Raw genomic sequence first — 25,883 nt, 5'->3', positions numbered from 1 at the left:
TCGCAGGGCCAACACAAATAGTCAGACAACATTCACAGGACAACATTCACACTCAATTCTTATTCCCTCTAAATGTGTTGAGTTGTAGTCAGCAGCAGCCACGCCCATATTTAATACCAATATCCCAGACTGACCAATAAAATGGCTTATAACATATTGTTCAAAAGAGGCCCCGCCCACAAGATTGAAGTTGAGCCTAACCCCAGGAAAATATTGAAACCAAAGAAAAAATAAGTATGTCTACACACACAGACACACACACACACATATATATATATATATATATATATATATATATATATATATATATATATATATATATATATATATATATATATATATATATATATATATATATGTGTGTGTGTGTGTATATATGTATATATTTTTATTCATTTATTTATTTTACTGTATTTGTTTTTATTAACTTTGCAAATCAATTATTGGGTTTCAAGTTCATGTTTTGTTTGGTTGCATTAAGATACATGTTCTCGTTTTACACTTAGATAAGTGCAACATATATACTACAGCTGCAACATGTTGTACTGGGAATGCAAAGGTTTTTTGTCCTCTCAGTTCAGATCTATTATTTTCACTGTTTTGCTGCAAATGAGATGCTCAAAAGTCTCCAAATTGACATCAAAGTTGGCTGTGCAGCTAAAAAAATATCATGTCTCATGGCATCATATTCCCTTGGGACAGTGACCGGGTCATTTCTGTGTGAACAAAGAAGGTCTTGAGCTCTCCTTTGCCCTTGACGTTAATGATGCCTCTACACGAGCACATGTAGCCCAGCGTCAGGAGGATGCGACTTGTCTCCTCTGTCACCTGCAGATGAAAAAAAAAAGTGTAGGGAAATAAATATAGAATCAATGGACGATCACAATGTACTAGGATTGCAAAATATAAATCAGTATTTTTTAACCATAGAGCCCATTGTTGGGCCGCAAGCCTCCCGTAGGGGGCCACCAAAAATATGGTTCTCAGCTTTGGTCAGTATGGGGTGCAGTGGTACTGTTAGGGGTGTGTTGTGTGAGACGACGGAGGTTGTAGTGATTTTAAATGCAAACGAACGAGGAGGCAGTGTGCAGTAAAAAAGGTTATTTAATGATTAAATAAACAAAAAAAGCAAGAGCAACAGGGAAGTGCTATGACTGGAAAGACTACAAAGGAAACGAAACAAAATGCTTAAACACAGCAAAAACACTTCCAAAGAATGTGGAGCAGACGGTGTCCACAAAGTATGTGTGTACTTGATCTCAGCATGAAAAGAATCATCAACAGTGGTCAGTGAATAATGTCCCGACTACCAAATTGTGTCTCAAGTTCCACTTGACTAGTGCTAATGACCAACAGAAAACAGGTGAGGGGAAAAGTGTTCAAAGGTGGGCATAAAGCTGCTACAGAAAAGGAGAAAAGAAGAAGTGAAAAACCACAAAATAAGAGTGCAAGACGGGAACTAAAACAGAAAAATATCAAGAAACTAAGGATAAGGCATGATCTGATACAACAGCTCATAACAGGTACTCAGTTGCAATAAACCTTGACACCCCTTTTGGCAGTCATAAACAAACAGAAAACGTGTGAAGCTAAAGTCATAGTGATGTTTCTCAGGCACAAAAATGATGACTACAGTAGTTAAACTGTATGTTTATTTTCACTATAATTTTATTAAAACCATCCATCCATCCATTTTCTACCGCTCATTCCCTTTGGGGTCGCGGGGGGCGCTGGTGCCTATCTTAGCAACAATCGGGCGGAAGGCGGTGTAAACCCTGGACAAGTCGCTACCTCATCACAGGGCCAACACAGATAGACAGAGAACATTCACACTCACATTCACACACCAGGGCCAATTTAGTGTTGCCAATCAACCTATCCCCAGGTGCATGTCTTTGGAGGTGGGAGGAAGCCGGAGTACCCGGAGGGAACCCACGCAGTCACGGGGAGGACATGCAAACTCCACATAGAAAGATCCCAAACCCAGGACTACTCAGGACCTTCGTATTGTGAGGCAGACGCACTAACCCCTCTGCCACCGTGAAGCCCAATATTATTAAATAAACATTTTTATTAAAGTTAAAGTACCAACGGTTGTCATATTGTTATTTATAATGAATGTATTTTATTTACTTATTTCAGCACTATATAATTGCATGTATATGTATTTTTCATCAGTTACTTATGAGTCATTTCCTTCGCAATATAATTGGTTAGTACAGTACTTTTGTTTCTAATCAGCCTAAGGTTTATGTGTTAAATAAATCATATTTTTGATTAAAACATGATTTCATATCATTTGACAAGTTTGTATACCTGTTGAACTAAATATGTTGGATATAATATGTATTATTATTATTAAAATCAAAAGTAAAATGACTAATTTCATATTAATATTTGAGTAGGTCCCGGGGCCAAACTTTTCCACAACAGAGGGAAAAAGGTTAAGAGCTACTGATATCGACGATAAAGCTTTTAATATCATTGTGAAATCATGATAATGCATGTTGACGACACATTCTTGCTGTTTCCCGCAAATTTGAACACGAACACCACCTTCTCAACACACTGTAGCATTGCAATGTCCCTCGAGAGTGCACCAAAGCCACTTCCAAATCAGCAACCCTCACCTCCATGGCGGCAGATGACGCACTTTTCTTACAAGTGTCTTTCCCAGGGGATAAGGAATAGCTAAACATGCTACACTACACACCGTAGGAGGATAAGCTAAGCGCAAGCCAGAGCTCTTGAATGCAAACAAAGGTGGGCGGATGATTTCCTTTTTAGAGGTTATATTTCTATAACTGTTAAAGTCAGACATTATCCAAATGTTCCATAACATTGAAAAAACATTGATGTCCTGTTCTTCCTCCAAAGAAGAGAGGCGATTTGAGTACACGAGACCCCCTTCGTCTAGCTGGTGTGTTGGGTGGATGTTTTAAAATGGTGGATGGGGGTCCATCGGGAATGACAGCTGCCAGACCGGAAATTTGACCGGTTAGTTCGGGCCCTACACTGCTTCCTACAGGCAACAGTATTAACCCTTCCCATTTTTTACAGACGGAAACCTAGATACCGTTTTTAACTGTACATCCATTAGACCAGGTGTTTCAAACCCACGGGGCGGGCTATATGAGTGTCATTTTTGGAGTACAAGGTGATGCTTTTTTCCAATGCTTTGAACCCTGCGCTTCGTACAAATGCTTGGGCTAACGTGAATTTTTTCCGGGTTGACGAGCTTCGCATGCAGCCAAAAAATGTAGCCTCGCCACATCAGACCACTAAAATTGTTCACATTAAATCAAATTCACTCACACAAGCTTTCAGTCAGAAGGAGAAGAAACAACGACATCCACAGGACGCAACCCCAATGTCAGGCTTGCTACTGACACTTTGGTCATGTTTGTGCTTTCCGGGGTTTGGTGTTCAAGCTCCTGTCCAGCGTTCTTATTTCTAGTTTCTACTTTCTGTTATTTGTGTTGTGTTCCTGTCTCTGAGCACTATTTCCCCTCACCTGCTCTTGATTGGCGACCAGTGGAGGCACTTGTCCCTGACTGCCAATCAAGAAGGTTTATAGCTCGGTGTCACCTACCTCTTGATTCTGGATCATAGTGTTTATTTTTTCACGTGCGGGTCACTTCTTACTGCGGGGTCGTTCTCCCGCGATACAGAGGGACAACTCCGGACGAAAACATGAGGTAAGAGATGATTCCTTTTTCATAAATCATGCAAAACACAAGAATACAGAAAAATGCTCCGATAGCATGGGAGCTATGGCGAAGCTTAGCACATGAACTAGAAATAAGAAACATAGATGTACTCAACAGAACTGTTGCCTGCAGCAAACAATGACGCCAGGCCGGCTGACCGGCAAAGGCAGGCTTATATAGTCCCTCTGATTAGTACTCAGGAAACAGGTGAGCGTCCCGAGCACCAATCAGAGACCGGTGGAAACAATAAGCACCCATGGTAACAAACAAGGGTGCACAAAAACAGGAACAAAGGGAGTCCAAAACTAATAGAACATAACAAAAACATGATGCGGACCACGGATCATGACATTATTATTCTGCGTCCTGAACCCCTCTTTGTCGCCATTTAAATATAATTTTACCCGTATGTCTTCTGCTATCTCTGCATCCTTGGAGTCACGCTGCAAGCAACGCTCATCAAACCGTGACATCCAAACCCGAAGAAGATCGAGCCGACCATTAAAGAAGGAAATGGCCGCTGCACGGGACGGAAATTCATGACCTCTAAGCGGGCTTCAAAAGGCCAAACAGCTACGTGCTGAATAAGAGGTTTAGCGGATTCAGTACGACGCAGATGCCAGGTTACAAGCACTGTCGTCTGTTCCTTTTATGAAAGAACACAAGCGAGTGACCTGTCCGCCCAACGTATATACAAAATAAAATGTTGGTTGGGTATACCTTATATTTAGATGTGGTCAATGGAGCGGACATTTTTGTAGCTACAATAATGGTGCAGACACAAAAAAAATAAAGCCCAACAAACACATTGGGCAACGCAAAAAGCAACTTCATTTGAGCAGGCTGAAGTGTCTCTGGTTATTATTTGGACATGTGACACAATAATTAAACAGACAATGTGATACTTTACCGATCGATTTTGACCGAGCTCATATAATACCCGCCAGCAGACGAAACATAATACATAACAAACACCTGGCTGTTGGTTCCCAACACACTTATGAAGTGTAGTCACAGTGACAGAACTTGGGTTGAAGCAACACACAAATATGGGCTATGGGAATACAAGCCTTCTGTAAACGGTATTTTTGGATCATTTCAAGCCTTAAAATATCAACTGCTATTCTTGGAAGTGTGCAGCGTCTCGGTCTATCAGGAACGTGCAGGCAGTGAAGCAGGACTGAATGGATACTTCAGTAACGTCATTCAGGTAGAAAACGCATCACATTTTATCATCGCTCAGCCAGGGAGCAGATGAAAGAGCTTTAGACATCCCATGTACCGGTAATGTAAAATGTTTTATCTTTGATGCATCTGTTCTGTCATTTAAAATGTAACCAATGCTTCCGAGGATATTTTTTAATAACAAATAGTTGAAGAGAAAACGCAATCTGATCGAACCTTGACAGTGGCAAATATACGGTAAGAATCACTAATGTTTTGTTTCCTACCAGTACTACTTTTCCCAAGGTGGATCATTATTGCTGACCATGAAATGTCTGACGTAAAATTAGGTTTATTAATGCATTAATTTCATCTTATACATATTCTATTAAACCTGTATACAAAACCCAAAACCAGTGAAGTTGGCACGTTGTGTAAATCGTAAATAAAAACAGAATACAATGATTTGCAAATCCTTTTCAACTTATATTTCATTGAATAGACTGCAAAGACAAGATAATGTTCGAACAGGAAAACGTTGTTATTTTTGGCAAATATTAGCTCATCTGGAATTTGATGTATGCTACATGTTTCAAACAAGCTGGCACAAGTGGCAAAGAAGACTGAGAAAGTTAAGGAATGGTCATCAAAAACGTATTCGTAATATCCCACAGGTGAACAGGCTAATTGGGAACATGTGGGTGCCATGATTGTGTATAAAAGCAGCTTCCATGAAATGCTCAGTCATTCACAAACAAGGATGGGACGAGGGTCACCACTTTGTGAACAAATAGGTGAGCAAATTGTTGAACGGTTTATGAACAACATTTATCAACAGGCTATTGCAAGGAATTTAGGTATTTCACCATCTATGGTCTGTAATATCAAAAGGTTCAGAGAATCTGGAGAAATCACTGCCTGTAAGCGACAACATTATGGACCTTCGATCCCCCAGGTGGTACTGCATCAAAAAGCAACATCAGTGTGTAAAGAACATCACCACATAGGCTCAAAAACACTTCAGAAAACCACGGTCAGTAACTGCAGTTTGTCGCTACATCTGTAAGTGCAAGTTAAAACTCTACTATGCACAGCCAAAGCCATTTATTAACAACATCCAGAAATGGACTGATGCAAAGTGGAAAAGTATTCTGTGGTCTGACAAGTCCACATTTTAAATTGTTTTTGGAAACTGTTGATGTTGTGTCCTCCGGAACAAAGATGAAAAGAACCATCCGGATTGTTATGGACGCAAAGTTTAAAAGCCAGCATCTGTGATGGTATGGGGGTGTATTAGTGCCCAAGGCTTGGGTCACTTACACATCTGTGAAGGCACCATTAATGCTGAAAGGTACATACAGGTTTTGGAGCAACATATGTTGCCATCCAAGCAACATTATCATGGACGCCCCTGCATATTTCAGCAAGACAATGCCAAGCCACGTGTTAGAACAGTGTGGCTTCATAGTAAAAGAGTGTGGGTACTAGACTGGCCTGACTGAAGTCCAGACCTGTCTCCCATTGAAAATGTGTGGCGCAATATGAAGCCTAACATACCACAACAGAGACCCCGGACTGTTGAACAACTTGAGCTGTACATCAAGCAAGAATGGGAAATAATTCCACCTGAAAAGTTTCAAAAATTGTTCTCCTCGGTTCCCAAACGTGTACTGAGTGTTGTTAAAAAAAAGGCCATGTAACACAGGGGTAAAAATTCCCCTGTGCTAACTTTTTTATAATGTATTGCCGTCATTAAATTCTAAGTCAATGATTATTTGCAAAAAGAAACAAAGTTTCCCAGTTCGAACATTAAATATCTTGTCTTTGCAGTATATTCAATTCAATATAAGTTGAAAATGATTTGCAAATCATTGCATTCTGTTTTTATTTACGAGTTACACAACATGTCAACTTCACTGGTTTTGGGTTTTGTAAATGAACTAGTCTGCATATAATATTTTGTTGCACTTTGACTTCAGTCTGACCCAACAGTCATTGAGCAGTATACTGTAAATGTCAATCATTTGTGTTGCAGGACCATTATATCCATCCATCCATCCATTTTCTACCGCTTATTCCCTTTCGGGGTTGCGGGGGGCGCTGGCGCCTATCTCAGCTACAACCGGGCGGAAGGCAGGGTACACCCTGGACAAGTCGCCACCTATTATTATATTACTATTAGGGACTATATTATTTTGGATAAAATACTTATTTCTAAGTTCAATAAAGAGAGCAACTTCAGTTTATTTTTGACATTGTTCTCTTGTTGAAGGCCATCAATGTAATGCTACTGTGTACTATTTACCTGTATTTTCCCCAGGAGTCCTGTGCTGTCCATTCTGCTGGCTACATTCACTGTGTTCCCCCAGATATCATACTGTGGTTTCTGTGCTCCGATGACTCCAGCGATCACTGGACCATGGTTAATACCTGTGGGGAAAGTCATTATTGGAATGGAATCATCATAGTGTTCCAGCTATCATTACAATACTATGATACCATGAATTGATTAACGTAGACCCCGACTTAAACAAGTTGAAAAACTTATTGGGGTGTTACCATTTAGTGGTCAATTGTACGGAATATGTACTGAACTGTGCAATCTACTGATAAAAGCATCAATCAATCAATCAAAACGAGATTGAGATAGGACAGATTTTGTCTGAGCGCCTAGTACCAGATTAAAAATATTTACAGTGTGCTCTATAAGATGGGCCATGCCTAAACAAAATTATTCATTCGCAATGTGGTGGAAAATCATAGTCAAATGCAAACATTAAATCACGTAAAAAAACAAACAAATGCATTGCTTATTGTCACTGTCCAACTCCCTCACAGCAAGGCTGTCAGAAATGTAGATGTAGGAACAGTGGAATATTTGCACATTTTCTAAATTATTACGTTACGCTTGGTGAGATATTTAGATTTAACTATTTAACATTAGATCGAGATTCAACATTCATATTCAACATTTATATTTGACATATATATGTCAAATATGGGGGGGGGGGGGGTGCCTATCTCAGCTACAATCGGGCGGAAGGCGGTGTACATCTTGGACAAGTCGCCACCTCATCGCAGGGCCAACACAGATAGACAGACAACATTCACACTCACATTCACACACTAGGGCCAATTTAGTGTTGCCAATCAACCTATCCCCAGGTGCATGTCTTTGGAAGCGGGAGGAAGCCGGAGTACCCGGAGGGAACCCACGCAGTCACGGGGAGGACATGCAAACTCCACACAGAAAAATCCCGAGCCTGGGATTGAACCAAGGACTACTCAGGACCTTCATATTGTGAAGCAGACGCACAAACCCCTCTTCCACCGTGAAGCCCACATATATATGTAATATCTAAATTTACCATTTCGATTTAACATTCGACATTTAGATTTGATATTTAGAATAACATTTATATTTAAAATCCAGCCACCCGCGCGACTCCGAGAAGCACAAGCGGTAGATAAGGATGGCTAGATATATATAATATTTGTATTTACCATTTAGTTTTTGATTTAACATTTAGGTTTAACATGTAGATTAACATATATAGTTAACATCCAGCCACCTGTGCAACCCTGAGAGGCACAAGAGGTAAAAAATGGATGGATAGATGGATTTTATTTGAGCGTCAACAATTATATTTAAAATTGGATTTAAAATGTATATTTAAAATTTAGATTTAACATTCAACATTCATAATTAACATTTAGATTCAGACCTAACATTTACAGTTAACGTTTATAATGAACATTTAACATTTTGATTTAACATTGAGTTTGAGTTTATTTCAAACATGCATGCATACAACATGATACATCACAATTTCCAGTTTCTATATTCAACATTTTCGAAAAGGAATAGGAAGAAGCAGATCTTATTTAATCATACCCCTTTTCCTGTACATAGCAGTTGCTAAAACTTTTGTTCACTTCCTGTTCTCAATTCATTCACAATACACTTCATAAGTAATAATTCAGAATATATTCAGAACAGAAAGTGAACAAAAGCTTTAGCAACTGCTATGGAAAAGAAAAGGGGTAGGATTAAATAAGATTAAGATAAGATTAAATAAGACTAAATAAAATTTAGAGTTAAATATCAAATGTAACATTTATATTTAACATTCATATCCAACATTCACTAATTGAAATTAAGATTTAGATTTAACGTTTTGTATTCACTATTTATATTAACATTTATATTTACCATTTAATTTATATCTCAAATGTGAAGAAAATTAGCTCAAAGTGAGATATTATATTCAAAATATGTCAGCTAAAATAGTCTGATTGGTTGTTTACATCTGGCACCCCAAAACCTCTGCCAGCACAAAAACATTAGTTAGCATTCCATCTGGTTGTATCAATTGTCGAGGGGTCCTCTAAGCAAGAGCTGATGAAGTCTGCTTGGATGGGAGGCGAAACTGTTGTGGCGAAATTGTCTTCCAAGACAATCTGAACAGCCCCGAGCTGACACTACAATGAACTGGATAAATGAAAATATCTACGAACAAGTGAAAGTACTGTGCGTGTGCTGACTAAACATAGCATTTTGCAATACCTCAATGAACAAGAGCTTAAGTGAAAGTTAAATGCCGGCAGGTTTTTGATCCGGAACATATACATGTCTGCCAAAGCTTGCTACGGAGCACTGCACAGCACACAACCCCACTTATTACGCTGGTCAATGAGTCAATTTCTACAGTGGTGGGAATTGAAGATACGGCACACAGTAGGCCTGATATTAATTTCTTATGTCACAGTTGGTGGTGTCTCGTATTCGTCTCTCCGAGTCCGTCAGGAAGCAGCAGGGATGTGCTGTTACACATGCATACTGCTGAGTTAATGGAGCATCGCATGCTGGGCCCTCCAGTCAGGTTGAAGGTATTGACTCTTGCTCTCACCACATGCCATGAGCTGGGACCTTCATTACTGATTCTCTCTTACTTTCTCCTCTGTTGTCGTTTACTATACACCCTGTATCTAACAGCACCAGAGGTGGGTAGAGTAGCCAGAAATTGTACTCAAGTAAAAGTACTGTTACTTTAGAGATTTATTACTCAAGTAAAAGTAAGGAGTAGTCACCCAAATATTTACTTGAGTAAAAGTAAAAAGTATGTTGTGAAAAAACTACTCAAGTACTGAGTAACTGATGAGTAACCTGTTTGTTGAATGATTACGGCAACAAGTAATGCACAAAAACATAAAAATAGCAATGAACAAATTCAGAGCCCGGAATATCTCTTAAGCAACTAAAACAATAATATATATTAAATAATATATATTTGGTTTTACACTATATTGAAAAGAAAATTGAAAATGAATTTTATCTTTGCAACCTCATTATACAATTGGCTAAGTTTTATATTCATAAATGTAAGTTTCTCAATACCCGACCTGTTTTTTGTGCCTTGAAAACGATGATGATGCCGTGTTCCAAATTTAAGTTATTTATTGAGATTGAGTGAGCCTATGGCTTTGCACTTGGTTTATTTCATATATATATATATATATATATATATATATATATATATATATATATATATATATATATATATATATACCGTATTGCCTTGAATTGCCGCCGGGGCGCTAATTAATTTAAAACCTCTTCTCACTCCTGCGCTTATCAAAGGCATGCGGTAAAAGTAAGCATACGCTAATTATTTCGAAACCTCTTCTCTAAAGCCCAAAAAAAGTCTGCGGGCTATAGAGCGTTTTCCGTTCGGGCTCCAGTACTCTGGAATGCCCTCCCGGTAACAGTTCGAGATGCTACCTCACTAGAAGCATTTAAGTCTCACCTTAAAACTCATCTGTATACTCTAGCCTTTAAATAGACCTCCTTTTTAGACCAGTTGATCTGCCGCTTCTTTTCTTTTTTCTCCTATTTCCCCCCCTCCCTTGTGGAGGGGGTCCGGTCCGATGACCATGGATGAAGTACTGGCTGTCCAGAGTCGAGACCCAGGATGGACCGCTCGTTGGGACCCAGGATGGACTGCTCGCCTGTGTATCGGTTGGGGACATCTCTACGCTGCTGATCCGCCTCTGCTTGAGATGGTTTCCTGTGGACGGGACTCTCGCTGCTGTCTTGGATCCGCTTTGAGCTGAAGTCTCGCGGCTGTGTTGGAGCCACTATGGATTGAACTTTCACAGTATCATGTTAGACCCGCTCGACATCCATTGCTTTCAGTCCCCTAGAGAGGCGGGGGGGTTGCCCACATCTGAGGTCCTCTCCAAGGTTTCTCATAGTCAGCATTGTCACTGGCGTCCCACTGGATGTGAATTCTCCCTGCCCACTGGGTGTGAGTTTTCCTTGCCCTTTTGTGGGTTCTTCCGAGGATGTCGTAGTCGTAATGGTTTGTACAGTCCTTTGAGACATTTGTGATTTAGGGCTATATAAATAAACATTGATTGACTGATTGATTCTCACTCCGGCACTTACCAAAGGTATGCAGTAAAAATTTGAGTGTGATGTAAGCTTGGACCTTAAATCATACTGAATAGCTCTTAATCTTCTTCCCTTTATGCGATTTCAAATTACCAGTATTGAAATCAGCCTCCTCCATTTTGAAAATGATGACAGGGAAAGTGTCACTCGAGACGTCACGAGTTCGATCAGGCGGTAATACTAAGCATGCGCTCATTATTTTGGGAAGCGAGTTCGACCCGGCAGTAATTCAAGGCAGGCGCTTACTATATGCCCTGGGGCAATTCAAAAAAATATGGTATATATATTTTGCATTCTTTTTTAGGTACTTTGAATTTACAACCCCCCGGGGCTGTTTTGTACGGTTTTTATACTGTTTTGTACTGTTTTTGTACTTCATTTGATTATTATTTTCAACTGTTTGTTAATGTTGAAATTATAAATAAACGTTCATAAAAATAAATAAAAAAGTGGAGTTAATCAGGTGACCACCTGGCTCTGTTTGATTGGAGAAATGGGGTCAAACGTCACCAGTGACTGCATTTGATTGGTGAAACGCAGGCATGTGATAGATCCTACTTTTAAGGTCTGTCTGACAAAACAAAACAAACTGGGCGCGCAATAACAGATCGATAAAAATCAGTACCGAGTAGCGAGCTGAATGTAGATAAATGGAGCGGAGTAAAAGTAGCGTTTCTTCTCTATAAATATACTCAAGTAAAAGTAAAAGTATGTTGCATTAAAACTACTCTCAGAAGTACAATTTATCCCAAAAGTTACTCAAGTAGATGTAACGGAGTAAATGTAGCGCGTTACTACCCACCTCTGAATAGAACACACTTCTTCCCTGTTTTTGCATGAAAAGTGCAGGCAGAAATATCCCATAAAAGACTCACTCTCACAACAGTGTGTGTTTCTTTTAACCCACCAACTCGCAGTTTAAAGTCATTGAAGGAGTGTTTGTTGATAACATCCAGCTTCCCCACCAAAGCAAAAGCAAACTCCACCATGGTCCCAATGTGCATGTACTGCCGGTCATGTTCCTGTGAATACACAACACAACGTATGGCCATTACATGAGAAAAACAGTTTTTGTTTGCGTGACCCATTAAAAATAATTATAATAGATTTCATTTGTAAAAAAAGCAGTTTACGTTGCGCAAACAACCTCAAAGTGCCACAGTGTAAAAACATAGTAATACTAGTAATAATAATAATAATAATAATAATAATAATAAAAAGATAATGAAACAAATAAAGTATAACACTAGAAACAACCCAATAGCTAGAACCAGCATGCATATCTATAAAAAGTATTTTTTTAAACAAAGGGTTTTTAAGCCTTTTTTAAAAGCATCCACAGTCTGAGGTACCCTCAGGTGGTCAGGGAGAGCGTTCCACAGACTGGGAGCAGCGGAGCGGAAAGCCCGGTCCCCCATAGTTTGTAGCTTTGTCTTAGGAGGTGTCGTGTGGAGGATTTGGGGGTGATCAGTTCTTTGAGGTAGACGGGGGCATTTCCATGGAGGCACTGGAGAGTTAGTAGGGAATCTTTGAAATCAATCCTGAGTGGAACAGGAAGCCAGTGAAGAGATTTGAGAGTTGGTGTGATGTGGTCGTATTTCCGTACTCTCATCAGGATCTTCGCAGCACTATTCTGTATGTACTGCAGCTTCTGAATGTTCTTGCTGGGGATCCCGGCAAGAAGTAGTCAAGTCCTTTACACGCTTAATTAAAGTATATACAATTTCACTTTGATTTAGTAAAATCAAAGTAAAATTATTTGACAGTGGTTAAATTATTTTATTGTTAGCTGAGGAAGTTAGCATGTTACTTAAAACATTTAATTTACATTTTCACAAAAGGCCTCTCGGATGCTAAAAACATGGGCAGTTTTTCCATAGTTTTTGACCCAAAAAATTATGTCTGCAGGTAAAATTCCCCCCAAAATAGACAAGAGTAGTGATTTTAGGCTTGTTGTTTGATGCCCACTTTTAGCTCCAAAATATTGGCGACCTGCCTCAGCTTGCTGACTACCTACAGAAGACTGGAGGTAATTTTATAATGCGTAGTACGGACCTGACCTGTAGATTTGCGTGTACTAATACACGTGCAAACTTGATTGCGCGCAAAAAGCTGATCTACTAAACTCGTACGCAGAGGATTGCATCTCTTAAATAAGCAAAATTAAGCAATCAATTTGGTGTGTTGGTCTTTCATGTATAAACATAATATATGCTGATTATTAAAACACCCACAATACTGGCAGGAGAATATATTTACTCTGCATGTGCAATGTAATTTATCAAAACTACAACTGTTCTGCGAGCACTATTTTAAAACACATGCAAACTGCACGAGTTACGCACACATAGCTGTGAGAAAAACAGGTAACCCTGCATATTTGTTTCACGGTAATTGAACTGTCATAAAAAAAATTTAAAAATTCAGATATCCTCTATTCATTAATATATGTTTATAATTTTACAGCTGCTGGATGACTTAAGGGGGTGATTTAGAAAACAAATTAAATTTATGCGTTTTGGTGTGTGCGGGTGTTTTTTGTTTTGAATAGTGTTTGGTTTTCAATTCAGGAAATATATGATCATTATACATCTCCTATATATAAAAATGTCTTGCAATATGCTTTTCCTTGCTTTTGCATCGTTCCAGACGCATGAATGTGCTGTGGTGTTGTGTTGGTCAACCGCCTCCCTGCACAGCGTGCGCCGCCAGTCTACATAAAATAGTTTCTGTTGTCTAGGTTGCAATTCTATGTTGCAGACAATGTAAAGGTTAAAGATGTGTGGGCTTGTTCAACATTACAAAACCGCACTTGTTGGAGAGCATAATAGCATGAATGTGGAGGAAAATTAAAGTTTCCATGGACACATAATTACAATACTACTCGCATATGTGGGCTCTACTGAGGATGTTGTTGTGGTTTGTGTTGTGGTTTGTGCAGCCCTTTGAGACATTAGTGATTTAGGGCTATATAAATAATCATTAATTGATTGATTGATAATAATATTTAAATACGGCAGTCTGCACCGGTTTTGCACATGTTATCATTTGTACATGCAGTCTTAGTAAATCACATGCAAAAGCCGTATTAATAGTCCACGCAGCTGTATAGTTTGCACACAAAACGTACTGTACCACGTGTTATTTGGAACTTATGAGATCAGGCCCTAAATGTTTTGGTATCATCTTTAGCCCAAATCACAATGATTTCACACATAATTTGAAGGAATTTACAAATATGGCTACAAGATGCATTGTTGCAGGTTGTATCAATACGACTAAAGAAATGGTCAACCTGCACACATTTTTAAATGATGGGAGTATGATGAAAGTCTACACCTTTTCAGTCAAATTGACTTGGGCAAATGGCAACGAACCGAGCAAGAGGAGTGTAGTATGCACCGACCATTTTATTTATTCTGACTTCGAAGAAAAAGGTTTTTTGTTGTAATTCTGATGGAAAATATTTAAAAGTCTCAAACCAAACGCTATTATTCGAATCAGGAGAACGACTGACTTAGAATCTGCAGAAAAACAAAGAAAGAAGGGCACAACCCAGCAATCAAAAACAAGAGAAAAAGATGATAAGCCGCTAGTATTTTATTTTGCATGCTCTTCTACTGATATTTCCGTCAAGATCCTAGAGAAAATGCTAAAAGAGCAATCAGGAAACACAGGCTATGGTGTCTATAGAAGAGGACATGGAAGCACAGGGATGTCCGGACATTTATTTTTTCCTTATAGTGGTAACCATAAATGTTTTGAAGTAATCATGGATACTGCGGGACAAAATTATGCAATTAAGTGATCAAAATAACAGTTTTATATTTGTTTATCCACAATGTCTATGCAGAGGAATAGGCTGCAGTTCTATAGATGACGTCACACCAAGAGAGGGCGGCATATCGACTGTGGCGAGGAGAAAAGAGACGTTCCAAGTATTTACCGATTCCTCAAAATGTAATCGATTTTATCAGAAATGAATCCCAGATTCCTTTTCAGGAGCAAAACAATACATAAAGAAAACTTGTAAGTAAGAGTGTGTAAATGTTGGTAATATTGATGGTATAACAACCACAGTTTGACACAGTTTATTTGAATTTTAATGGAGCCCACCGTCCATTTTTGGAGGTTGCACTGTGTTTTAAAGTGTGTGTAAGAGAATCGTACCTGTGATGGGTACTCTGGTCCAGGTGAGGCATTGAGCCCTGTAGCAGCCATGTATGTGCTTCCAATAGTTTTAATCTTTTCCACACCACTGAATTTAGGCTTCGACAGCAGCTGGACATATAAATACAAATAGTGTTCACTACATGCATAACAAATGCACTTTGATGTAGATGTATTCTCAGTCATTCTAGCATTCAAGTATCGACTTTGTAATAATTAGCTTGAAAAGCACAATAAAAAGATGGATATCTAAGTGTTAAACTAGAGTAAACTTGCTGTTCACAGGTTGTATCCAACAATTATTTACCTCATCAAAGTCAGCGATGATCTCATTAAGCAGCCTGAGACACTCCAATCCTTCCTTATTGACGTCAGATTCTGTGTAAAACTCTTTAAAGTCTGGGATGGAGGCAAACATGACGCACACCACATCATATGATTGGTGGTACAAATCCTGCAAGATGAAAAGCTGAAGTCAAAATATATTGTTTTTCAGTAAATACAACCTGTATTAACTTGAAACAGCCAAAGCAATCCTGGTATTGCAATTTTGAACACCATCACCTAAATTTCCATTTTGAAGGTTGGAGTTCAATTGGTTTTATTTATTGTTTGAATAAGTTACTAAACCATATGGAAAATTACTTGAAATAACTTGAATAAATAAATAATCTACACTTGGTAAAATGAGTCTGTTTAAATGCTTTTGGTTTTAAAAAAAAGTTGTACTTTTTCAAAAGTACTTTTTAATAAAAAGGATATACTTAAAATGATGAACAGACCAATTAAAATAAACATATATCATGAAAAGAGCAAATTAATAATATAGTCATTTATTAATTCAAGACTGAATCTACAGACCCGATAGGTCATTACTGTAAATCTCATACATGCCTCCAAATACAACCTACTCAGTGGCCTAGTGGTTAGAGTGTCCGCCCTGAGATCATTAGGTCGTGAGTTCAAACCCCGACCGAGTCATTCCAAATACTATAAAAATGGGAGCCATTACCTCCCTGCTTGGCACTCAGCTTCAAGGGTTGGAATTGGGCGTTAAATCACCAAAAATGGTTTCCTGGGCGCGGCACCGCTGCTGCCCACTGCTCCCCTCACCTCCCAGGGGGTGAACAAAAGGATGGGTCAAATGCAGAGGAAAAAATGTCACCACACATAGTGTGTGTGTGACAATCATTGGTACTTTAACTTTATATTACAAAATATCTTAAATATTCTGAAGAATGCATGTTGGAAGGCACTAAAAGCAAGAGGCCTGTATACTAATACAACATCACTCAAGCTAGAGTCCTTAGTTTTTTGGGGTATTTTAGACAAGCTTCAGAGCTATTTTTATGTTGTATATGGTATATTTTGTGTAAAATGAATAATACAATAAAATATATTTTACACTCATGCCTGTATCCTCTAAATTATTTTTAATATACGCACAGCTAACCCTTTGCACACACTCAATATACATTTGCCAAAATCAATCAGTCAATCTATATCTTTTATTTAACCTAGTAAAACTAATTGAGAATAAAATATTTTTTCTAGTAGTCACCTGGCCAAGAGGGCAGAAAAACAAAGTTACAGAAATACAAAAAACAACAACAAAAACAGCAGCAGTCAAACACAATAGATAAAAATCTAAATGACTTTCAACATTAACATCTCAAGGCGTTCAATCATTCGCAACTCTACTGCTTGGTTGGTCTTGGAAGACGTTTCGCTGCTCATCCGAGTAGGCTTCTTCAGTTCGTGCTCATAGACTTAGATTGGTCAGATCTAGTCCAAACGGTTGGTTTGCCCAAGAACACCCTCCTAGTTTTTGAAGCTTAAATATGTTTTTAGAACAATTTCAATTTTTTCCAAAAACAATTTGAAATGTGGACTCGTCAGACCACAGAACTAGTTTCCACTTTGCATCAGTCCATCTTAGATGATCTCGGGCCCAGAAAAGCCGGCTGCGTTTCTGGATGTTGTTGATAACTGACTTTTGCTTTGCATAGTAGAGCTTTAACTTGCACTTATAGATGTAGCGACACACTGTATTTAATGAAAGTGGTTTTCTGAAGTGTTCCTGAGCCCATGTGGTGATATCCTTTAGAGATTGATGTCGGCTTTTGATACAGTGCCATCTGAGGAATTGAATGTCACGGTCATTCAATGTTGGTTTCCGGCAATGCCGCATACGTGGAGTGATTTCTCCAGATTCTCTGAACCTTATGATGGTATTATGGACCGTAGATGATGAAATCCCTACATTTCTTGCAATTGCACTTTGAGAAACGTTGTTCTTAAAGTGTTTGACTATTTGCTCACGCAGTTGTGGACAAAGGAGTGTACCTCGCTCCATCCTTTCTCGTGAAAGACTGAGTATTTTTTGGCAAGCTGTTTTTATACCCAATCATGGCACCCACCTGTTCCCATATAGCCTGCACACCTGTGGAATGTTTCAAATAAGTGTTTGATGAGCATTCCTCAACTTTATTAGTATTTATCGCCACCTTTCCCAACTTCTTTGTCACGTATTGCTCGCATCAAATTCTAAAGTTAACGATTATTTGCCAAAAAAAAAATGTTTAGCAGTTTGAAGATCAAATATGTTGTCTTTGTGGCATACTCAACTGAATATGGGTTGAAAATGATTTGCAAATCTTTGTATTCCAATTGTATTTACAAACCCCGTTTCCATATCAGCGGGGAAATTGTGTTAGATGTAAATATAAACGGAATATAGTGATTTGCAAATCATTTTCAACCCATATTCAGTTGAATATGCTACAAAAACAACATATTTGATGTTCAAACTGATAAACATTTTTTTTGTGCAAATAATCATTAACTTTACTATTTGATGCCAGCAACACATGACAAAGAATTTGGGAAAGATGGCAATAAATACTGATAAAGTTGAGGAATGCTCATCAAACACTGATATGGTACATCCCACAGGTGTGCAAGCTAATTGGGAACAGTTGGGTGCCATGATTGGGTATAAAAGCAGCTTCCGTAAAATTCTAAGTAATTCACAAACAAGGATGGGGTGAAGGTCACCACTTTGTAAGCAAATTGTCAAACACTTTTAGAAAAACATTTCTCAACGAGCTATTGCAAGGAATTTAAGAATTTTACCATCTACGGTCCGTAAAGTCATCAAAAAGTTCAGAGAATCTGGAGAAAACACTGCACGTAAGCGATGATATTACGGACTTTTGATCCCTCAGGCGGTACTGCATCAAAAACCGACATCAGTGTGTAAAGGATATCACCACATGGGCTCAGGAACACCTCATAAAACCACTGTCAGTAACTACAGTTGGTCGCTACATCTGTAAGTGCAAGTCAAAACTTTACTATGCAAAGCCAAACCCATTTATTAACAATATCCTGAAACGCCGCCGGCTTGGCTGGCCCTGAGCTCACCTAAGATGGACTGATGCAAAGTGGAAAGGTGTTTTGTGGTCGGACGAGTCCACATTTCAAATTATATTTGGAAACAGAGGACGTGGTGTCCTCCAGAACAAAGAGGAAAATAAACATTCGGATTGTTATAGGCGCAAAGTTCAAAAGCCAGCATCTGTGAGGGTATGGGGGTGCATTAGTGCCCAAGGCATGGGTAACTTACACATCTGTGAAGGCACCATTAATGCTGAAAGGTCAATACAGGTTTTGGAGCAACATACTGTATGTTGTCATCCAAGCAATTTTATCATGGACGCACCTGCTTATTTCAGCAAGACAAGTGTTACAACAGCGTGGCTTCGCAAAAAAAGAGTGCGGGTACTTTCCTGGCCTGCCTGCAGTCCAGACCTGTCTCCCATTAAAAATGTGTGGCGCATTATGAAGCTTAAAATATGACAGCAGAGACCCCGGACTGTTCAACGATTGAAGCGCTACATAAAACAAGAACGGGGAAGAATTCCACTTTCAAAGCTTCAGCAAGTAGTCTCATCAGTTCCCAAATGTTTATTGAGTGTTGTTAAATAAAAAGGTGATGTAACACAGTGGTGAACATGCCCTTTCCCAACTACTTTGGCACGAGGTCTAAGTTAATTATTCTAAGTGAATTATTATTTGCAAAAAAAATAAAAGTTTATGGGTTTTAATATCAAGTATCTTGTCTTTGTAGTGCATTCAATTGAATATGGGTTGAAAAGGATTTGCAAATCATTGTATTCCGTTTATATTTACATCTAACACAATTTCCCAACTCATATGGAAACGGGGTTTGTATTTCTAACGCATGATTGATGTTGGAAAGCAGACCATAGGTGTCTAGAAATTCTTCATGTTTTTTTTAATGACATGTTTTTCAAGAACTATATCTAGGATGCATAACTTGGAGATGGGTCTATAGTTGTATAGTCTACAGTTGAAATACAATGCATTTTAGTCTTGCGTATTGTAACACTGTTCATCGTTACTCTTAGTTTATGTATTAGCTGGCGTCTGCCTGTTAGTCACAGGGTTAGTTTTGGTCAGATTATTGATAAAACTTTTAGGAAATGTTAGAAATTGGATAAGAAGGTAATTCTAAGAAGTGATTCGATTTAAGAAATTATATGGATTATTCCTAGCTACAGTATGTTGCCTTGTGTTTACAAAACAAGGCTTAACTTCTCTCTGTGTATGTATAGGTTAGCATCCCCACCTCCACCCACAGAGACAAAGAGAGTGCATGACTGACAGGAGGGTTCACTCCTTTTATTTAATTTTGCTATGAACTAATGTACCCATATGGTTTATCAATACACTGGTTGATTGTGTAACTTCACCTTTTTTTCTCTGTCAATTTAGTTAAAACTAGATATCATTCAGCCGTCTAACCTCATTCTTCCAGTTCCGTGCCAAGAAGTGCTCAGCAACGTGTGCGGGGAGGACATTCTCCAACAAGACCCTGTTAAGGTTCTCCATGGTTTCGATCTCCTCGCACTCCTTCTTGAACTTGTTCTTCCACAAAAAGTCTAACCTACAGTAATATTCATTCTGTTACAAGAGGACACAGAGGTGAAGAGACTGAAGGCACACTTGTACATCTTGCTTCCATCAATGAAGAATCAACAATTATAGAATCAGCAGCGCAGCAATACAATGGAACCTCTAAAGTAAATGTAATGTATCTCGTCACACGAGATTCAACATGAGTTTCTTGTATTTTTTCTTTTCTATTTACAGATAATTAAATGGGGTTGTATCTTCAGCCAAATTCCTTAAAAATGTTAATAACTATTCAACCTATGACTATCTTTTGGGTTGCGGGTCGACTGAACTCCTACTTGATAGATCAATGTAACAGTTCTTTAATAATAACCACTCTACCTCCATTGCAGCCGATCACCCTGAAAGTCGGGTCCAGAGCTCTGCGGCCCCTTCTGTAGGTTTCCTCTTTTTCCCAAACTTGGATCTATTGAATTTTTCCTTGCCGAGATGTGTGTTTAGATCAGGGGGTGGGAGTCTGTGAATCTCTTTGAGACACGTGTGATTGAGGGCTATATAAATGCATTTTGATTGATTAACTGATTGAGTGAGAAAGACAGAGTCAGAATGGAGAAAAAAGAGCAGATCACATGCTCAAGAACAAGAGAAAAAGATGCATATTTTGTGTCCGCTTTACTAATGTTTTCCACTGCTCTCGGCAGGGTACCGGTCAGGATTTGCCAACCTCTCTTCAATTTAAGGCTTGAAACAGTACAGGCTGTGTACTTGATTGGAGACTGATTGACCTTCTCCAGCTTCGTCGTTGGGACAATCCAGAGGTGTGGACTCGAGTCACATGACTTGGACTCGAGTCATGAATTTGATGACTTTAGACTCGACTTGACAAAATGTAAAAAGACTTGCAACTCGACTTAGACTTTAACATCAATGACTTGTGACTTGACTTGGACTTGAGCCTTTTGACTTGACATGACTTGCAACTTTCCCCAAAACCCAACGATTAAAAAGTTATTCAGGAGCGTTCCGTATCTTCCATTGTGTACGCGTGTTTGTCAACATGTGTGCGATGACAGCCTGTGCGCTACTTGTCAGTACAACAGCCAATCAAATTACATCCACGTTATTTTCGTCACACAGCATTCATCCAATCAAATTGCAGGAAAACCAAGGAAGAATAGCTCTCAAACAACAGAAGAATGAGTGAGGAAAATTATGCCATAAAGTGTTTCGTTCGGGTATTAAAACTACGACTTGGTCAACAAAACAGGAATTGCCGTATGCAAATCATGCGGTTTGGAAGATTACAGACGGAGACGCTACAACTTCCAACGTCCTTCGACATTTGAAGTTGCACAAAGAAGGGTACGTTTTGAATGTAAGCTAACGTTTATTGGCTGAGTAATGAAACTTTTATTTGTCGTGTAGTTAAATCAGTGAGCCTGTAAACTCACTGCTAACGTTATAACCATAGACATCTTAAAAGTAGACGGAGCATCGAGTGCTACTGCCTATTGCCGCTGACGTGACGCGGGGCCGGCATCTTGGAGTGGTGATCCGCTCCACTCAGGGCAATTCATTTGGCAGGAGCAATGAACTGTCAGCGCATTTATTTCATATTAACTCACTGAATACCACTGATATTCACGCGCTTTTTCGTCATACGTGTAACTATAATAAAGAACACATGTCTTGGCGTGATCATAATTTGCTTAACAGTAATAGCATATTCGTATATTCTATAAGTGACTAGACTGAGATCAAAACTGGGAATAATAATCCCAGAGAAGGGGGAAAAAAACAGTCAGCTATTTTTAAGTTAAATAAACAATATGATTAGGTTATATATACATGTGTATATCCTACATAAACAATGTATGAATACATTAGATATCTATATATCTTACGGACCTATGGACCAGTGGTTCTCAAATGGGGGTATTTGAAGGTATGCCAAGGGATACATGATATATTTTTTTAAATATTCTAACAACAATTCAAAATCCTTTATAAATATATTTATTGAATAATACTTCAAGAAAATATGAATGTAAATCTATAAACTGTGAAAAGAAATGCAACAATGCAATATTCAGTATTGACGGATAGATTTTTAATATTGATGTTAAAGTATTCTTTTTTGTGAAGAAATGTTTAGAATTAAGTTCATGAATCGAGATGGTTCTCTATAACAATCCCCAAAGAGGGCACTTTAAGTTGATGATTACTTCTATGTGTAGAAATCTTTATTTATAATTGAATCACTTGTTTATTTTTCAACAAGTTTTTAGTTATTTTTACATCTATTTTTCCAAATAGTTCAAGAAAGACCACTACAAATGAGCAATATTTTCCACTGTTATACAATTGAATAAATCAGAAACTGATGAAATAGTGCTGTATTTTACTTCTTTATCTATTTTTTCAACCAAAAATGCTTTGCTCTGATTAGGGGGTACTTGAATTAAAAAAATGTTCACAGGGGGTACGTCACTGAAAAAAGATTGAGAACCACAGTTATAGACTTTATCTCTGTTGCTGCAACAGCAGAGTTTATTCTGTCTTGACACTTTGTATTGATATTTTCTATTACATTCTTCCCTTAAATGATCATGTTTACAGTGATTGTTTTATATGTATTTTTCATGTATGTTGCTTTGGATAAAAGTGTCTGCCAAATACTTAAACATACATAAACACCTTAAAGTCTTCATTTCAGCTAAAACCACCAATCTGTTTCACTGGATTCAGAATAAAACCAAATTATGTCTTACCCAACAAAGTTATTATTTGAATATTGTTACTTGAAGACTTATCTGTGGTTACAATAAAATGAGAATGCATCATAATCAGCGGCTGGTGAATTTTGTTTTAGGTGGGCCTGAAAGTTTGTAAACCAAATACCTGTAGGGGGGTCATCTTCCCCCAGAAGATTTCTTTGTGATTTTCATATACAAATATTGTAGTTCTTTGCTCCTGCTTAACTCTGTAGTAATATTCTTTTCAGAAAATGCAACCAATAGTATGTTAATGTTAAATCTTACTTGTGAAAAGTAATCCCCCAATTCCTATTTTCAACAGTCCGCTCATTTGAGCAGGAAAACGCTGAATACCAGCCCAGCAGCTTTGTTTTCTACCTGTCAAATGTCGGTTTAAGCTGCTTGCCGGCTCCTCATCACCACTTCAAGATGGCGGCCAAATTGCTTGCGTCACAGCAGCCAATTCTGCGTCTACTTATAAGATGTCTATGGTTATAACGTAATTTCAAACACGGCAATCTGTTGCGTCCACTGCAGTTTGCTACCTTATTCATACTTTTTGTCAAGTGATTTTTTTTCTAAGCAGGGTTTCATGAGGTACCCACACATAATGTTACGTTAGTGAATGTATCACACACAGTTACATAACGTTAGACGGCGGTCAGCAGCACCGTGTATTTTAGCCATCTACAAAAAGACAAACATAGTTAAATAAAGGTCAGTTAAAATGTATACTATATTAAGAATATGTGTACATATTCCATAGAGCCCTGACATCTAAAAAGTACAGCACTGTTCATTGTTATGTTCATGTATTTGTTATGTATTTTATGTGTACACACACATCAACACATTTATAGTGTGAGATGAGATCAATGAGATAAGGTAACAACATGATGTAAACTGCTGTGGAACTAGTTACAATGGAATATTCCATGGAAATACAATGTTAACACTTTTGTGCAAATAAGTACAGTTGCACTTGTTTTTTCAAATATGTTTATACTGTAAAGGAATGAGTTAAATGTTTAGAATAATTGGTTAAAAGTGCTATTATGAAGTGCAATGTCAGCACTGTTTTTTTAAATAATTAATACATACAGCGTTTTAAAAGCGTACACAATCTGTGTACATATATTAGTCTGTGGTTAAAAAGACTTGAAATGACTCGAAACTCAAAATGCAGGACTTGGGACTTGACTTGAGACTTTCCAGTATTGACTTTGGACTTGACTCGGGACTTGCCTGTCTTGACTCGGGACTTGATTCGAGACTTGAGGGCAAAGACTTGAGACTTACTTGGGACTTGCAAAACAATGACTTGGTTCCACCTCTGGGACAATCTCAGAACTTGAATCATAGTCATTTTGCAAACAAGCCATGTGTGTCGAAACTATTGTAAAATCCAAAACTATCGCTAGATTTTTTAAAATTTTTTTGCTCAAAACCATATCAGTTTTGAAGTAATCATGGGACCAGGGGAACATAAACATGCAATTAAACGATCCGAATAATACTTTTACATGCTTTTATCTATGCAGGAAAATGAGTTCCACTTCTGTAGATTGATTGATTGAAACTTTTATTAGTAGATTGCACAGTACAGTACATATTCCGTAAAATGTACCACTAAATGGTAACACCCGAATAAGTTTTTCAACTTGTTTAAGTCGGGGTCCACGTAAATCAATTCATGGTAATGATGACATCACACCAAGAGGGGACAGCATATCGGGTCGAGCAATGGAAATGGGGAGTTCCAACTACAGTTAGTTATTTACCGATTACTCAAAAACTAATAATGGAGTTAGATTTTAGGAGTAATAAATACAAAGAGAACATGTTAATAAAATGTTAGTCATCTGGACGCTATGGGTTCTTTTGAGGATGAAAATGTTTGTTTATATTACAGTGTATCATCAACAATTAACTATTCTTTATACGTCTGAGAGATGTTTTAAATAGTACTTAACGCTTATCATATAGCCTACAAGTAGAAAGTAAATGTCCTATGGAGTAGGTTATTTACAATATCAATATTTCTAATAGGAATACTCGTCTAAAAACAAACAAACTGGAAGGCCTTTAAGAAGCCCCCCGTAACAAATTGTGCTCTACTTGAAAGGTTCCACTGCATGAGCAAGACATGTTTCTCATTCAATCGTTAAAGCACTCAAGTATAATAACTTTACTTATACAAGAAATGCAATAATGAAAACAATATACAGTAGTTGATTACGTAATATGGACATGGAATGATTGGACGGACTACAATTTTGGTGGTAATGTACGAGACAACTTTCTGTCCAAGCTTGTGATCAATTAGCAGACAGCATGAAGATTATAGCCGCACTTGTTGCTTCAGATTCATTTTGCATTCCTTTCGCTACGTTCGAGCTATTTAAGCATGGACTTACCTGCCGAGCAAGCACGAGTAGAGTGATGAAGAAGATGAAGAGTGAGATAGACCCCATAGTCTTCAGATCTTTAAGGACTCCTGGTCTTGAAGCACCGAGAATAATAGAAACGGGTTTTGAGAAAGCGAGAGGAGATTTTATATAAGGGTGATTAAAGCTGAGATATGACAAATGATGGTAAGTGTGGCAAGACATCATTTGTAATGCAGATTGTAATCATTCTGTCACAGGATTGGTTAACAGACCGTTTTATTCCGAGCCATTACTCGAT

General features: G+C 38.2%; 1 protein-coding gene across 2 annotated transcripts in view; it reads right to left on the bottom strand.

Moving 5' to 3' along the window:
- Window positions 1-326: 326 nt before the first annotated feature.
- Window positions 327-25,883, bottom strand: part of adcy2a (adenylate cyclase 2a) — a 133,835-nt gene continuing 108,278 nt past the window's right edge. For both annotated transcript variants that reach the window (XM_061916201.1, XM_061916200.1), the window contains 7 exons: window positions 25,613-25,697; window positions 20,329-20,487; window positions 15,806-15,952; window positions 15,499-15,609; window positions 12,236-12,350; window positions 7,180-7,304; window positions 327-828 (listed from right to left, as the gene is read on the bottom strand). In XM_061916201.1, coding sequence (XP_061772185.1) covers window positions 676-828; window positions 7,180-7,304; window positions 12,236-12,350; window positions 15,499-15,609; window positions 15,806-15,952; window positions 20,329-20,487; window positions 25,613-25,697 — 895 coding nt within the window. In that variant the 3' untranslated portion in view covers window positions 327-675. The remainder of the gene's footprint in view (window positions 829-7,179; window positions 7,305-12,235; window positions 12,351-15,498; window positions 15,610-15,805; window positions 15,953-20,328; window positions 20,488-25,612; window positions 25,698-25,883) is intronic.

The sequence above is a fragment of the Nerophis ophidion genome, linkage group LG11 (genome assembly GCF_033978795.1).
Source record: "Nerophis ophidion isolate RoL-2023_Sa linkage group LG11, RoL_Noph_v1.0, whole genome shotgun sequence".
NCBI lineage: Eukaryota > Metazoa > Chordata > Actinopteri > Syngnathiformes > Syngnathidae > Nerophis > Nerophis ophidion.
Note: the sequence above shows the minus strand (reverse complement) of the source record. Positions and strands in the feature narration are given on the sequence as shown.